At 48.4% G+C, this 14,839-nt stretch overlaps 2 protein-coding genes across 6 annotated transcripts in view; both read right to left on the reverse strand.

Moving 5' to 3' along the window:
• Positions 1 to 3,520: 3,520 nt before the first annotated feature.
• Positions 3,521 to 5,157, reverse strand: Pnma1 (PNMA family member 1). Its single transcript, XM_048362583.1, has one exon. The coding sequence runs from the start codon at positions 4,713 to 4,715 to the stop codon at positions 3,654 to 3,656; it is 1,062 nt and encodes a 353-aa protein (XP_048218540.1). The 5' UTR covers positions 4,716 to 5,157; the 3' UTR covers positions 3,521 to 3,653.
• Positions 5,158 to 9,933: 4,776 nt separating this feature from the next.
• Positions 9,934 to 14,839, reverse strand: part of Mideas (mitotic deacetylase associated SANT domain protein) — a 74,912-nt gene continuing 70,006 nt past the window's right edge. For 4 of the 5 annotated variants that reach the window (XM_048362980.1, XM_048362979.1, XM_048362977.1 and 1 more), the window contains exons 10-13: positions 14,203 to 14,352; positions 12,792 to 13,004; positions 10,678 to 10,874; positions 9,934 to 10,470 (exon numbers count right to left, since the gene is read on the reverse strand). In XM_048362980.1, the coding sequence (XP_048218937.1) occupies positions 10,308 to 10,470; positions 10,678 to 10,874; positions 12,792 to 13,004; positions 14,203 to 14,352 (723 nt within the window). In that variant the 3' untranslated portion in view covers positions 9,934 to 10,307. The remainder of the gene's footprint in view (positions 10,471 to 10,677; positions 10,875 to 12,791; positions 13,005 to 14,202; positions 14,353 to 14,839) is intronic. The other variant, XM_048362981.1, reaches the window with a different exon arrangement.

Raw genomic sequence — 14,839 nt, forward strand, 5'->3', positions numbered from 1 at the left:
GACAGTTTATATTAACTTTTTTTCAGTAGTTTACTATCAGTGATAACATTTCTACCTGGATTTATAAACCTTCCACCATTATTTAGCCCCAGGAAAGCTCCCAGGAACGGTACATTAGGACTGAACTTGCCATTCTTAGTCCTTTAAGATAAAGGTTAGCTGGCAAGCCCTCAAGAGTAACAACAATATCAGTAATGTCAGACATTTTACAAGTACACATTTTGTGCTATCAGATAAAATGTAATTGTGGACACAGGACTATATATAGTGCAGATTCTACTTATTCCATAGTTCTTCAAGTATACGGATACTTTTTTGGGGTTTTTTTGTGTTTTTTTTTCCTATTTTTTAAACAAAGGCTTTTTCTTTTGGTTTTTTTTTGTGGGCTTGAACTCAGGGCCTGGGTACCATCCTTGAGCTTTTTTCCTCAAGGCTAGAAACACAGCTCTGTGTCTGGTTTTCTGGTATTTAATTGGAGATGAGAGTCTCATGGAGTTTTGCCTGGGCTGGCTTCAAACTGATTCTCAGATTTCAGTCTTCTGAGTAGCTAGGATTACAGGTATGAGCCACCAGTGCCTGGCTTAAAAAAGATATTCTAATTTCTGAGCTTATAAAAAGCCTTGAAAGGGCTGGGGATATGGCCTAGTGGCAAGAGCGCTTGCCTCGTATACTTGAAGCCCTGGGTTCGATTCCCCAGCACCACATATACAGAAAATGGCCAGAAGTGGTGCTGTGACTCAAGTGCCAGAGTGTTAGCCTTGAGCAAAAAGAAGCCAGGGACAGTGCTCAGGCCCTGAGTCCAAGGCCCAGGACTGGCAAAAAACAAAGCCTTGAAAGTCATAGTTGATTGTTTTCTAGGACAAAAGATGGGCACCTTGGAAGGCTGTCAGGAGGGCTGTTTGAGGCGAGTCTGGCTGTATAATGTCTAGGCCAGCCTGGGTTTGTCACAAGGATGAGTTTCTGGGATCTTGGCATGTTGTGTGTGTGTGTTGCATTAAAAGTATGTGTATATGATATAGTTGATATAAATACTAAAAGACATTTTCTCCTATGATGCAATCAGTTCTGCAGTTATAAATAGGTAAAGGCTAGGTGTAAGTGGCACATACCTGTAATCCTAACACTTGGGAGGCTGAGGCAGACGGATAAGGAGTTTGAGGCCAGCCTTGGCTACATACAGAAGCCTGTCCTTCAAAACCAAATACCAGCCAAAAAACTAAACATAGCCAGGTGCAGGTGGCTCACTCCTGTAGTCCTACCTACTCAGGAGGCTGAAATCTGTGGATCTCGGTTCAAAGCCAGCCCAAGCAGTAAAGTCTGTGAGACTCATCTCCATTTAACCACCCGAAAGCCAGAAGTGGAACTGTGGTTCAAGAGGTAGAGTGCTAGCCTTGAGCTGAAGAGCTCAGGGACAGCGCTCAGGCCCAGCATTCAAACCCTACAACCGACCAACCCCCCCCCCCCAACAAAACATATTTCCCCCTTTGTACACTGGATACCGATATCATACTGGGTCAAAACTGACCGCTTTTGTGGATATGGGTGTATATGGGAGTGTGCCTGGTTAGAATGTGATAAAGGGCTATGTGTATACAAAATGCAACATGGAATGAATGTTGAGGGTAAGAGTGTACTAAGTGGATGCCTGTACACAGCGTGAAGTGGGAGAAATATGTCCCACTCTGGTGGGAGTGGACAGGGAAGTTGAAAGTCTGGTGGGTAGGGAACAGGGCTTTGCAAGCGTTCATGGCAGAAGTGAAGATCTGCACATCTGTTGAGGGAGAAGGGCAAGCATTGTGGGATGTGCATTCATGAGAATGGAACAACAGAGATGTAAGGAGAATGAACAGAAAAACCAGGGAAAACACCAGTATTAGCCTTTATCAATTCAATAGTGTATAGTGGTTATCGGTTGTAATTTTAAAACCTTAGGGAAAAAATCCAATCATTTAATGCTTGAGTAATCATTTGACTTTCCTCAAGATATCTGTAGTCACTAAATCGCTCCACAGGCAAACATTTTAAGTCCTTTCCCTTTTCATATATTCTTGGTATGAAACAGCTACTAAAAATCACTTTACACAGATGTAAAAAGCTTTAGTTATTTCTTCAGTGAGATAAGTTCTTAGCTGGAAAGTATTTTGCCAGTCCTGGGGCTTGAGCACTCTCCCTGACTTCTTTTTGGCTTAAGGATAGAATCACAGCACCACTTCCAGCCTTTACTATTTATGTGATGCTGAGGAATCCAACCCAGGGCTTCATGCATGCTAGGTAAGCACTCTACTAAGCCACATTGCCGGCCCCGGAAAATACTTTTTTTAATGGTACCAAGGTACCGGGTATGAACTCTGGGCCTCCTACTTGCTATGCAGGTGTTCTACCACTTGAGCCACGACCCGGACCCACAAAGTGACTTTAAAAAGAGAAAAAAAAATCTTGCCAGGTATTCAGATATTCTAAAACCTTTTAGTAAAAGAATCTACTTTAAGCTAACATTTGTCTAGAAGAAAATATGTAATATGTAGAAGAAAATATGGGCTGGGAATATGGCCTAGTGGCAAGAGTGCTTGTCTTGCATACATGAAGCCCTGAGTTCGATTTCCCAGCACCACATATATAGAAAATGGCCAGAAGTGGCACTGTGGCTCAAGTGGCAGAGTGCTAGCCTTGAGCAAAAAGAAGCCAGGAACAGTGCTCAGGTCCTGAGTACAAGCCCAGGACTGGCAAAAAAAAAAAGTAAAAACTTAGTACACTAGAAAATATTTGCAATTTAAACTCATAATTATTAGGGTCAGATTTTATATATGGGGGAATTTTTTCATAAGAAAAAGGATACAGTTAGTAAAAAAAAAACAAACACCAAGACAAAAGAATTTTTTAAAATTACTTTTATTTGCATACATCTATTTGATAGCCTCAAATTTAAAACACAGAATCAGCCTGAACAAGAAATATGACAAAAGATCTGAAGTGGGGGAATGGATCAACTAGTGCATATCAGCCTCCTCATGAAAAATTAACACAGCTCCTTAACTGTAGTATTTTTAACACTCCATTTTGTAGTCGCAGAATAGTTTTCAATTAAATGGATCCACATCTTGGGAAGAAATTTGCATCATAAAGTTGCATAGTAGCTAACAAATTTACATTTCACTAATATGAGGAGCAATTAATAGTAAAGAGAACTTCACAACATTAGTAAAATAACAATTCACAGTTTTACTACTGAACACTTCTTGTGAGCCAAGCCTGCACTAAGCGTGGGAACATGCAGCTTTACAATGAATTACCTGGATGGGAAGCGTCACAGGCTCATGGTTTTCACGACTGCCAATGATGTCTTGAAAACAGCTTACAGCAAGCACTTGGGTCCAGCTCTTCGCTGACCTTCCAGTCAGCGTGACCCACTTTGTATTGTTGCAGCAGCTCACGGTGCTTGCACAATTTCACGAATGTGACATGAACAGGCCGGTCTGACTCCCCCTTGTTCCATCCCCCTCCCCAACCTCCCACACCCCCCTCCCCCCCAATAAACAACAGAAACAGAACGAGGCTAGGTCTTTACTACTCAGACAGGCCTGCAAGGTTGCAGAGGAACAAGGAAAGCAGTGACGGGGCGCCATTACCACAGCCCTTTTCCGGGGGAGGGGGGCTCAGAAGTGCCCATCCAGGCCTAACTGCAGGAGGGCAGCCTCGGCTTCCTCCTCCTCCTCTTTGGCCTCCTCCTCGCGGATCTGAACGAGCAACTGGAAGAGATTGGGAGCCGGCCCCTCCGCAGCCCCCGTCAGCCACAGCTGCCTCCGGATGGCTCCACTGTGGTTGGCCCCGGCAATGACCTGCTCCAGCCGCGCCTGGTTGACGCTATCTTTATCGATGGCTCCCTTCTCCACCACCTTCTGCAGGAGGGGCTCCAGACGGATGACATACGCCGATAACTTTTCTCCTGGGTTCTGGTAAGTGTTCAGGAACTTGACCTGCGCATCCCTAGAACTCTCCACGTTGCCAAACACCTGCTCCAGGGCCTTCAGACATTCGGCGGTGGTGATGGCCGGGTTGTTGGTCTTGAGGATGCGGATGACGTCAGCGGCGGGGCCCCGCAGACTCTCCATCAGCCGCCGCCTCTTTTCGATGTCAGACACCTGCCACTCCTCTATGACCTCGTTGGTGTGCTCCAGCCAGGGCTCAAAGGCCTCCTCCCCGGGGCCCGGCACGTCCCTCCCGGAGAACAGCGTCAGCTTCTTGTACCATACAGACTCCACCAGCGGCTGAATCACATTATCCAAAATATAGTTGAGCATCTCCGCCGGCATCTCCGGGCCGGGCGCCGGAGCAGGGTTCTGGAAGCCCAGGACGCGGGCCACGTCTTGCACGGACCACCCTTCCCGGGCCAGGAAGAGGTGTAGCCTTTCCAGGAACTCGGCGTCGTTCGTGGGGGGCTTAAAGACCACCTTCCACATCCCGCCTTTGCCTGGCAACTCGCGGGGGACCGCCGAGTAGTCCACGGCGCCGGTGAGCTCCAGCAGGGCCGCCTTGGCATTCTCTTCCCTCCAGAACATTCTCCCGAGCACTCGGTAGGGCACCTGGGGCATGGCGGCCTGGAGGGTCTCCTCGATCTCGGCCTCGTCGCAGTTCACCGGGATCCCCCAGACCAGCAGAGCTCGCTGGGAGTTCACGTCCATCCCCCGGCACCAGTCTTCCAACAGTGTCATCGCCATCTTCCCCCGGCTCTCAAAGCGGGACGACTCTTCAGACCCGGGTACCACCGAGGCGGCCCCCCGAGCGGCAGGCGTGGCGGGCGCTGGGACGGGGAGCCCGCAGTCCGTGCTCCGGGCCTCAGCTGGCCGAGTCTCCAAGGTCCAGGGTCAGTCACTCAGGGGTCGGTCACGCAGCCGACGCCATCTTGCCCCTCCAGCCAAGGTCTGCGGGCTGGGGATGGCGGAGCCAGAGACGGCGGGTACGGTCGCGGTCCCGAGGTCCGCGGGGGGTCGGGAGGTCGTTGGCAGGCGGCGGGGAACGCAGTCCCGAGCTCGCGCGGGCGGCCGGGCCAGCCGGCGAGTGGCTTCCTCGTGGGCTCGGCGGGGAACGGGCAGCGGGGCCCGGACGAGGGGCGGGAAGGTGGGAGAAGCGAGGCTGGAGGCAGCGGAGGCGAGGGCGAGCGGGGGCGACCCAGCGCGCGGGCCGCGGCGGCTGTCGGTGCGCAGCGCGGCCGCGGCGCGTCCTTCCCGCACCCGCCGGCCGAGACGTTACTGCGGCTCCCGAGGGCGGGGCCCGCCCTTGAGCGGCCCGCTCGGAGCCTGCGCCGGCGTAGCCATGGCAACCGTGTCCCAGAAAACGCGAGACCCGCCGGCTCCCGCGGGGGCGTGGGGGGAGGGATCTCGCGGTTGCCATGGTGCCAGCTAAGGGCTCTGAAACGCCATTCTGATGGCACATTTCCTTCTCATATTCTCCAGGGTGGTGTGTGTGTGTGTACACACGCGTGGACGGCCTTGAACTCAGGGCGTAGGTGCTGTCTCTGAGCTTGTATTTATTTATTTATTTATTTATTTATTTATTTTACTCAGGGCTGGTGTTCTACCTCTTGAGCCACAGCTCCACTTCTGGCTTTTTGCTAGTTAATTGGAGGCAAGGCTTATGAACTTCTGGCCGCTGGGGCTGACAGCTGCCCGAGTGGAATTATAGGCACAAGGTGAGCCACCAGGGTCTGCTCCATTTTTTTTTTTTTTAAAAAAAGCAATACTGTTAAAAATCACGTTTAAAAAAATCTGAGTTTGGTGTTAATACTGTTGAAAATACATGCATCAGGGTCAACTTATCAGGTGCTGAGGCAGGATAGATGAAGGAAAATGAAACAAGAGAAATAGCCAGAAATTCAGAGATAAACACTGTATTAGTGGGTAGCTTGATTAAAAGCACAAAGGCACTATTTGCTTTAAGCCTTAAACTCCTCCAGTAAACGGTAACAGTTATTAAAGAGAAAGAGGGAGGCCCTTTCCCTGTGATCTTGTCCCCTTTGCTCAAACTGTGTGCTCTGGGAACTGAGCAAGTTATCTTAAAATACTGCAAAGCAAACACAAAACAAAAAACCCTTAGTAAAAGGACTCCTTTGGGCACCAAAGTAATTTACAGGATAGAATAGATATCTCTTAGGGTGAATATTTGTCTTGAAAGGGGTACCAGGCAGAACCCTTACTTTGAAAGGACGTTAAAATATCTATGTCACAATGACCTAAAGTTAATGAGCAGACCAACTTTAAAAACTCTCACCCAACTAACTCTCCACAAGACTGATGGAATGAGTCAGATCACAAAGGAGCGCTTCTCCTTAGAAGAATTTGAGGCAAATCTCCAGCCTACTTTTTTTTTTAAATAATAAATACCTGTGATGCTAGAGAACTCATCGTACCAGTTACACTTGTCTGGCTTGTGTACTATCTTTGTTTTGCTTTACTGATAAATTTCCTTCATCTCTAACTTAGTATGTCCTAAAATAATGATTATTTGCAACATCAGGAACTTGGTACTCAAGGACTGGACTGTGAGGCCTCCTCCTGGAGCATCACCAATCCAGTAACAGTTGCTCATTCATCCTATGCAATCTCTACTGCATATAATAATACTCCTCAGCACTCAAGACTTTCCTGACTTTCGCCCTCTATATTATATCCAAATGAAACTTAAAAACACATTATGCCATGTGTGTTACACGTTATGCCATGTGTGTTTGTATACGAGACATTGACGTCAAAGTTCTCTAAAATTTTGTAGAAAGCTCTGTCTACTCAGTCATCTTTGTAAAGCAAACTGTTATGTGCCTTCTTGGCCTTACCAACTTGGGCTAGTTGCTTTTAATAAATTGTTTTTTTAAAAAAATGCCAAGTAATCTCCCTTCGAACAACACAAGGCCTATTTACGTCAATCCCAGATGGTTAAAATCCTACTAAAAGAACACAGCCATCAACTCTGAGTTTTTTGAAACCTTATTTAATAAAAGGTTTAAAGATACAGAACATTCAAAAGTAAATAAGTTACATAGGTACATTACAATCACATCAGCAAGATTCTCTTTAGTGTATTAATTTTTTTATAAAAAGCACACAAAAAATAAAATCTTCAGTCTGGTCTATCACAACTGTACAGCAAAAGAGGTAATATTTATATATGTACACTATTTTAATATGTAACAGTCTTTTTTTCTTAAAAAAAAAAGGGAGGGTGCCACAGGCAGCAAACACACAAAAGGCAGTGTCTGATCATTTCAAAATAAAAGGAATATACTTTATATGCTATTAAAATATTTGTACAATAATTACAGACTGTCAAGGCTGTTCCTGTGTTCTGTCCCAACAAGGCCTTCAACTTAAGAGACAAATGAGGAAAAGGTAAAAACAGCTGCAAATTGTTAGAGGCAAATATTAATACAGCCAAATGTGGGGTGGGCATGATTGTTTTTATAAAAAAAATATGCAAACTACTTCTGGTAAACCTAGTCAGGCTTGCCAGTCTGGTAATAAATAACATCCCAGAAAAAAACAAAAAACAAAAAACCCAGTGAAAACAGCCGAGGCTTGAGTATGTGTTGTAGTCCTCCTTCATCTTAACATCCGGCACATGAGAAGAAAGAGGTTAGGTCACTGAGGCAGTTCAATAGAGGCGATCCCTTTAGACATAAGCAGCACAAGACCTCTAGCCAGGGCTAGAGTGGGGTGGCAGAAGGGGCAGGTGGGTACCTTCGCTATGAGGGGGCTGCTGAAGGCATGGAGGACAGCAAGGATGGCACTGTCTCCTTAGATGGGTAAAAGACCTCAGAAATGGTCCAAACACAGGCACTAGGTCGATGGCGCGCCCTTATCTGAATGCGGACGGAGGTGGCTATAATGAGACAGTGTGGAAAGGACACTGTGAAGCAAAGAGCTCTGAAAAGGGGACAAAAAAAAAAAAAAAGGCAAGAAAAGACAAGCCTACTGTGTTCACGGGGGAAAGCACCATTAAAGATAAACCAGCTTCCATGAGTGCAAATATTTTATTGGCAAGTCACTTGCCAAAAGTGCATCTGCGCTCTGGATATTTCAGTTTTCACAGTGCATTCTCCACACAACTGCGTTCTGGAGCAGGGAAGCTCCTGGAAATCTGGTGTCTGGTTATTTTAATAGCAAAAGGTACCATCTGAATTTTCCCTGACGACACTCCCCTGCCTCTGTCTCTGTGTTTATTAGAGAATTACTGCCCTAGTACAAAAGAATTTTCCCAAGTACTAGATGTTACCACTGAACAGAATGGATTCAATGTGACTGAAGGTTTTTGTTATCATATATCCATAAAGGGGCCTAAAACCAAATACGGATTAAATTTTAAAAAAATCTTGGGAAACATAAGTAGCACTTAGAGGCTAAGCTGTGAAGGCACTCATATTATACAAGTGATTTAGAAGAGAACCTACATTTAATGTCCTCCTGATGGTATATCAGATTTTTGCATTCTTAGGGCTTTAAGTTTAGATACGCCTATGGAAGGAACTTAACAAGGAAACTAAAGACTGAGGCAGTAGTTCAGGAAGTTGGGAGAATTGTGTCAGTCCCCTAGCTGGGGTCCTGTAGAACCACATTAATGCATAAATGAAACTGAAAATTACCTGATATGCATACTTTAAAAACTGCCCCTCCATTCCCAGTTACACAATGCCTTTAGTGTATCTCCCTCCTAAGGAATCTTCTGATATGTTAACCTCTCATACACACACACCTCAACTTCTTTTGAACAACTAAGGTTGACTGATGAGATCAGAAAAAATATGACTCGGACCCCTTCCCCTCCCCCCCCTCCTATGGGTTTGGCAAGTAAAGGAGCCTCTAGAATTTTCTGGTTCCTTTTACTTCAGCGATTCCACACCAAATATAGCTTCTTCAAGGTAGAATCCAGGCCTGATAAATAAAACTAGAATTCTGACTCCCTGCCAACACCCACAAGCTACTTCAAAGTACAGAAAAGGCAGCTACAAGAAATGCCTTTGAACTCACCCACTTCTGCTAGTCTCTGGGTGACTCTGTTGACATCCTCCCTCTTTCAGCCTCTAACAATGCTACTATCAGTCCTACTGGCAAAAGCTTCCAGAGCAACAAGGTAAGGGACCCTAGCGCCTTGGGAACTGGGGGGTGAGGTGGGGAGGGGATATTGAAAAGGTGCCTTATTTAGGGATAAATGCACTTGGGCCTCAGAAAGCAAGAGGCCCCTGGTCCCTGAGAGGATGTTAAAAATTAAATATTAAGAATAAATAAATAGCTCCAAAGTGACACGAATCAAGGAATGAAGGCTCCTGTCCAATCTAGTTAGGAGACTTCCCCCTTCCCAGGGAAGGATCCAGAAACTCTTCAGCGCACAGGACTGCGGGGGGGCGGGGGGGACGGGTGGCTGTGAACATTAACACTGAGGAGTGTGGTGGGGTTAGGTGGCAGCTGCTGAGGGCGGGGCAGTGGCCAGCCAGGGAGCGGGCACCGAGGAGGGCAGGCTGGGCCTCTCCAGGACCTGCTTGAGGCTAAGCTCCCTTTTAGCAGCCTCCAGAGCCCAAGGGTATTTGGCAAAATAGTGAGAAGCAAGAGCCAGGCTTTCAAAAGCTTTCTCGGACCTAGCCCTGCAGCTCCCAGCCTCTCTGCATTCCCTTTCCCTGCAGCAGGCAGAGCAGAGACGTGAACACTTGAGGAAACCTCCCAGCCCAGAAGGGCGGGGAAGCAGCGGAGACCAGCATCTGCCCCAGGCTTCACTCCTAGAGAGGAAGAAGCCCCAACAGGTCATTGGCCCAGCGCAGGACTGCTGGCTGCTGGGCAGGGATATCAGCAGGTGTTAGGCCGCCACATTCCCTCTAAAGGAACCCATTTTCTGGGGTTTGGGGCAGGGCCCGTGCAGCCTTCCAAGTCCCATTGGGAGGGAGAACTAATGCTGCCAGGGGGCTCGGCTTGTGCTTGGCTCACCAAGGTGGCTTCCTGGACACCGAGGGGGTAAGGTAGAGAGGCAAAAAGGAGGGAAGAGACTGCGCAGCAGCAAAGGCAGCAGAAGTCAGAGCGAGAGGCGGCCGCAGAGCCCCCCACACTCCAAGGAGACCAGGATTCTCAAGCTTCCAGGAAAGCAGGACAACTTCTGACAGACCAGATGCCAAGAGACCTTGGATCCTGCAGCCCTTTAACACTGTTCCTGGGGCCTTTATCAAGAAAAGCCATTTATTTCGTTGCCGCAAAGCCCAAGGGGCCCTCTTCTTGCTCCCCTGTGTTCCCCAGTGCAGGATGGCTGGGGAGTCCGGCGAGAGGGGCCGGCTGGCCTCAGCCCTTCTCACCTGCACCGCTCTCCTCCCACCGAGCCTGCTGGTGCGAGGCCGCAGCCGCCGCAGCCTCCTTCTCCTTCTGCCGCAGCGCCGCTGCCTTCTTCTCCTGCTCGGCGTGGCTCTTCATGTGTGCGCTGCGGCTCTTCACCTTGTAGAACACCCTGCAGCAGGGGAGGGAATCAGGTGAGGGCTGGCCGGCCCTGGACGTCCCAGGGTAGGGATGTGTGCACCTCGATGCTGCCCATCCTTCCCCCCTCCCCTCTGGAAACCCACCCACGGGTACCAATCTCACACTATCTGAATACTCCCAGCAACCCCCCCCCCCCCGCAGCCTCCGCCCCACGCCCCTCAGGGACTAGCCATCTTACCTGCCACATTTTTTACAAGGGAAAGTGTTCTCCTGATTCTGGGTCTTATTAAATGTCTCTGGTTTCTTCTTCTTCTCTGAGAAAGGTAGTGCCCTTCGGGACTTCCCTGTCCCCTCCTTTGGCTTCTCCGAGACCTGGCCATCTTCTGACCCAGGGGCATTGGACTCGTGGCTCCGGAGGATGAGGATATCATTGGCCTGGAGAAAACAAGTGAATCAGCAAGAAGCGTCCGGTGATTTGGGGAAGGAAGGGCACATCCAGAATTGTGGAATCTCAAGAACAGGAGCCCTTCAAGGTCATCCAATCCTGCCAAAGGGACACCTAGCATCCACCATCCTCCCAGTGAGGAGCAGTGCCTCTTCAGGAGCCCACTGCATCCTAGGTCAACTGTGGCGCTATTGTTCACAGGGGCTGGCCCCTCACAATGAGCTACTGCACTGCTTGGTGCTTTCTGACCTGGAATCTTGGCATGGCACTTAATGAAGCATGTATTCAAGCTTCCTGTTACTTAGTCCACACGTGCCTTCATGTCATAAAAGGGATTAAGATCCACAAAATGTGCCAGGCACTGGGGATACAGAGGGAGACAGACAGGAACCCCTGCTCTCTGAGACTTCCTAATCTAATGGAAGGGTGACTTTCGGCACAGAGCCTGGGAAATGCTGAGTAAGGTAAAGAGCAGAAGGAAAGCAGGTGGCAGAGGCAGAGGACTCATGGGGCAGGCCTTAGGTGGGGAGCCCCAGATGGCCCTCAGAAGGGCTAAGTGTCCTGGACCAATTCTCATGGGAAAGCAGAGCTGGACAGAGGGGGAGCACCCAGCACAGGTCCTGGCACACAAGCAGCCACGCTCAGAAGGGAGCAGGCAGTTGTGTTTGATTGACAGGTGTTCCTCAGGCCAAAGTGTGCGAAGGAATTCCCAGCCCCCCCACCTTCTTTTTATTTTGTTTTTTTTTTTTTTTTTGGCCAGTCCTGGGGCTTGGTCTCAGGGCCTGAGCACTGTCCCTGGCTTCTTCTTGCTCAAGGCTAGCACTCTGCCACTTGAGCCACAGCGCCACTTCTGGCCATTTTCTGTATATGTGGTGCTGGGGAATCGAACCCTGGGCCTCATGTATACAAGGCAAGCACTCTTGCCACTAGGCCATACCCCCAGCCCCCCCCCCCACCTTCTTGAGAGAAGCCTCACCGACAAGGGCAACTATGGCAGGAGGTCTAGCCTCCTGGCTTGTGATGTGGTGGACAGAATATACCATACTAAGAGCTCAAGGGTGTGGGGTGTAATTCCATGTAGAATCTTTTTGGAGTCATTGTGGGGAGACGAGATTTTTTTTTCTTGTTATTGTTTTGTGCCAGTTACTGGGGCTTGAATTCAGGGCCTCATGATCTCACTTGGTCTTTCCTGCTCACTGCTGGCGTTCTACCCCTTGAGCCATGCCTCTTCTTCCAGCACTTTACCAGTTAATTGTAGGAAAAGAGTCTCTAAGATTTGTCTGCTCAGCCTGGCTCTGAACTGACCCTCAGATCTCTGCCTCCTGAATAGCTGGGATTCTAGGCCTGTGTTACCAGCACCAGTTCTTACTGGGTCTACACAAGGTCTCTTTTTCCTCCAAATCTCAGACACAGAAGGAGTAGAATATAAAAATAAATAGCAGGCTGGGGATATAGCCTAGTGGCAAGAGCGCTTGCCTCGTATACATGAAGCCCTGGGTTCGATTCCCCAGCACCACATATACAGAAAATGGCCAGAAGTGGCGCTGTGACTCAAGTGGCAGAGTGCTAGCCTTGAGCAAAAAGAAGCCAGGGACAGTGCTCAGGCCCTAAGTCCAAGGCCCAGGACTGGCAAAATAAATAAATAAATAAATAAATAGCAATTGGCATCAGGCTGCCTACTGCGTGGGCCTTGAGTTCCCTGTCTATAAAATGGGGTTCATCGTAGCCTCTACCCCACAGGGCTGAGGAGTACAGCAGTTGATAGCATAAAGTACTTCATTCCCTTGCCGTTATTGTGATGGCAAGGCTTCCCACCTTGTCTCTGCTCTGCCCTCCTCCCACATCCCCAGGCCCATGTCAGCCCTCCTCGCCCTGCGTTCAGGGATGGAGGTGGAGGTCACACTTACCGCCTCATTGGCCTGTAGTGTCTGCGTGGCTTTGACAGCAGCTGCCCGCCGGCTGTGCTCTCGCCCCTCTTCCTGTTCTCCCTTCTCCTGGATTTCTGGTACCTCTTCCTCCCTCTCTCTCTTGGGCTCCTTCACCTCTCCCTTGAGCTCCAGCCTCTCTTCACTTGGGGACTCTCTTCTGGGAAGAGGCACCCTTGGAAACTTCTGGGAAGTCTATGGGGACAAGAATACGCTCAGTCACACTGCTGTAGTGCCCTGATTCTGACTCAGCCAGAGCTCGTGAGCTACTCCTTGTCCTGGCCTGACCTGGCACAGCCTCCAGTACTAGAACTCTGTCATGGACTAGCCCTCCTATGTCTAGTCTGCCTGGGAACAGGAAGAATTTTGACCATGGGAGCCCTTAGGATGAGCTTGAGCACTTGAGACTGAGCCAAAGGAAGTATGCCCAGATCCATAAACTACCTGCATTATTTGAGAGATGCCCACCGAAAACACACCTGGAGTACAGTGGTCTGTTGAGCCAGGCAGGAGCCCTGCGCTCCAGCTCCTAACCATCACTGTAACACTTCTGGTACTTCCATTCCATTCCCGTCTGCAAAATGGGGTCCAGTCCACCCCTTGTATGAAAGCAGCATATTCCTCAAGTATAAACTTGGAACCCTGAGATGATGCCAGAAGGCTACACAAAGGCGGAATTAAAAAACATTCCCTTTTCAGTTCTCTTTCGGTCCTGGTTACGTCAAGGACAAAGTCTAGGTTTGGTTTTAGTGTGTTGTTGTTTTTTTTTAATACTGCTCTAGACCTGATAATCTCTTTAACAAAGAGAGGTCAAGCCGCATTCTCAGAGGCTAGCAGGCAACAACAGCCTCTAGCCAGAATATAGTAACAGTGTTTGGTTTCAACATATTTGCTTTTATCAGTACCTTCTATTCACAAGAAACAATCTTGGTTTTCTATTTATCCTTATGACATAAAGCTTCCATTTTATTTGAGTTAAAAAAAGTTGACTCAAGAAAAATGTTCAGTAATAGCACGTGCAGAATGTAGACATGACAGGAATAGTAATGTTGACATGCGGTGGGAGGCAGATAGTGCAGAAATCATAAAGGTGATGAGAGAATGACCAGAGACTAGGAAAATGGGAGAGGCCTGCTCTCAGGAGAACAGTTGATACTGCAGCAAATTCTCCAATGTTCTGCACCGACACCATGGAGTATTCCTATGACCCCAGCAGCCTAGCAAGGAGAACCCAAAGGTCCAGGGCCTGGGTCAGCAGCTCCAGGGCCCCGAGGAACTCTGCTTTCCTCTGCCTGCCTTCCATAGATTCCTGGAGAGCTTGGCCTCAGCCTGCCAGCTCAGCCCTAGGCCCAGCCCCAGAGCTTGAGGTGGACAGAGCTGGGAAAGGAGTCACCTTAATGTCCACTTCAACCTCTTCCTGGGCTGACTTCTTATCATTTGCATCCACGTCCCCAAAGGTGAGTGTCCCATTGCGGCCGATTTTCACCTGCTTCTTATAGGTGTAGTAGAACTCCACACATTGAGCCACACTCTTGGTCTGGATCTGGTTTGAAGCCAAAATTGAGGTTAGAACCTGCTGGTTTAATTCACCTACATGCAGAGAATCCAGCCAAGAATCCTTCTTGTTTCTGAAAATACCTGTTAGCCTTAGGCTAAAACATTCAATCTAGTAAACCCAAGAAATTTCTCTTATGCCTTACCCTGGCACAAACCCATGATCAATGCAATTAACCAATGCTTCCACACTAGCTTCAATCAACTCGTAAGTAAGGGAATAAAACCATAAAGGACAACACTGGAGTCACTGGGAAGATTTGACAGATTTGAACCAAATACTGAAGAGGTTCATATCAGTTTTAATTTCTTGGGAGTGTTTTGTGTTGTTTGGTTTTTGTGGTACTGTGGGTTGACCCAGAGTCTTGCACTTGCTAGGCAAGCACTCTTGGAAGTGTTTATGGTACTGTGGTTTTATTGGAAAATAATTCTTGCTTTAGGAGACACATGCTGAAAATCTATTGAGTCATGGGCCA

Source organism: Perognathus longimembris, chromosome 14 (genome assembly GCF_023159225.1).
Source record: "Perognathus longimembris pacificus isolate PPM17 chromosome 14, ASM2315922v1, whole genome shotgun sequence".
NCBI lineage: Eukaryota > Metazoa > Chordata > Mammalia > Rodentia > Heteromyidae > Perognathus > Perognathus longimembris.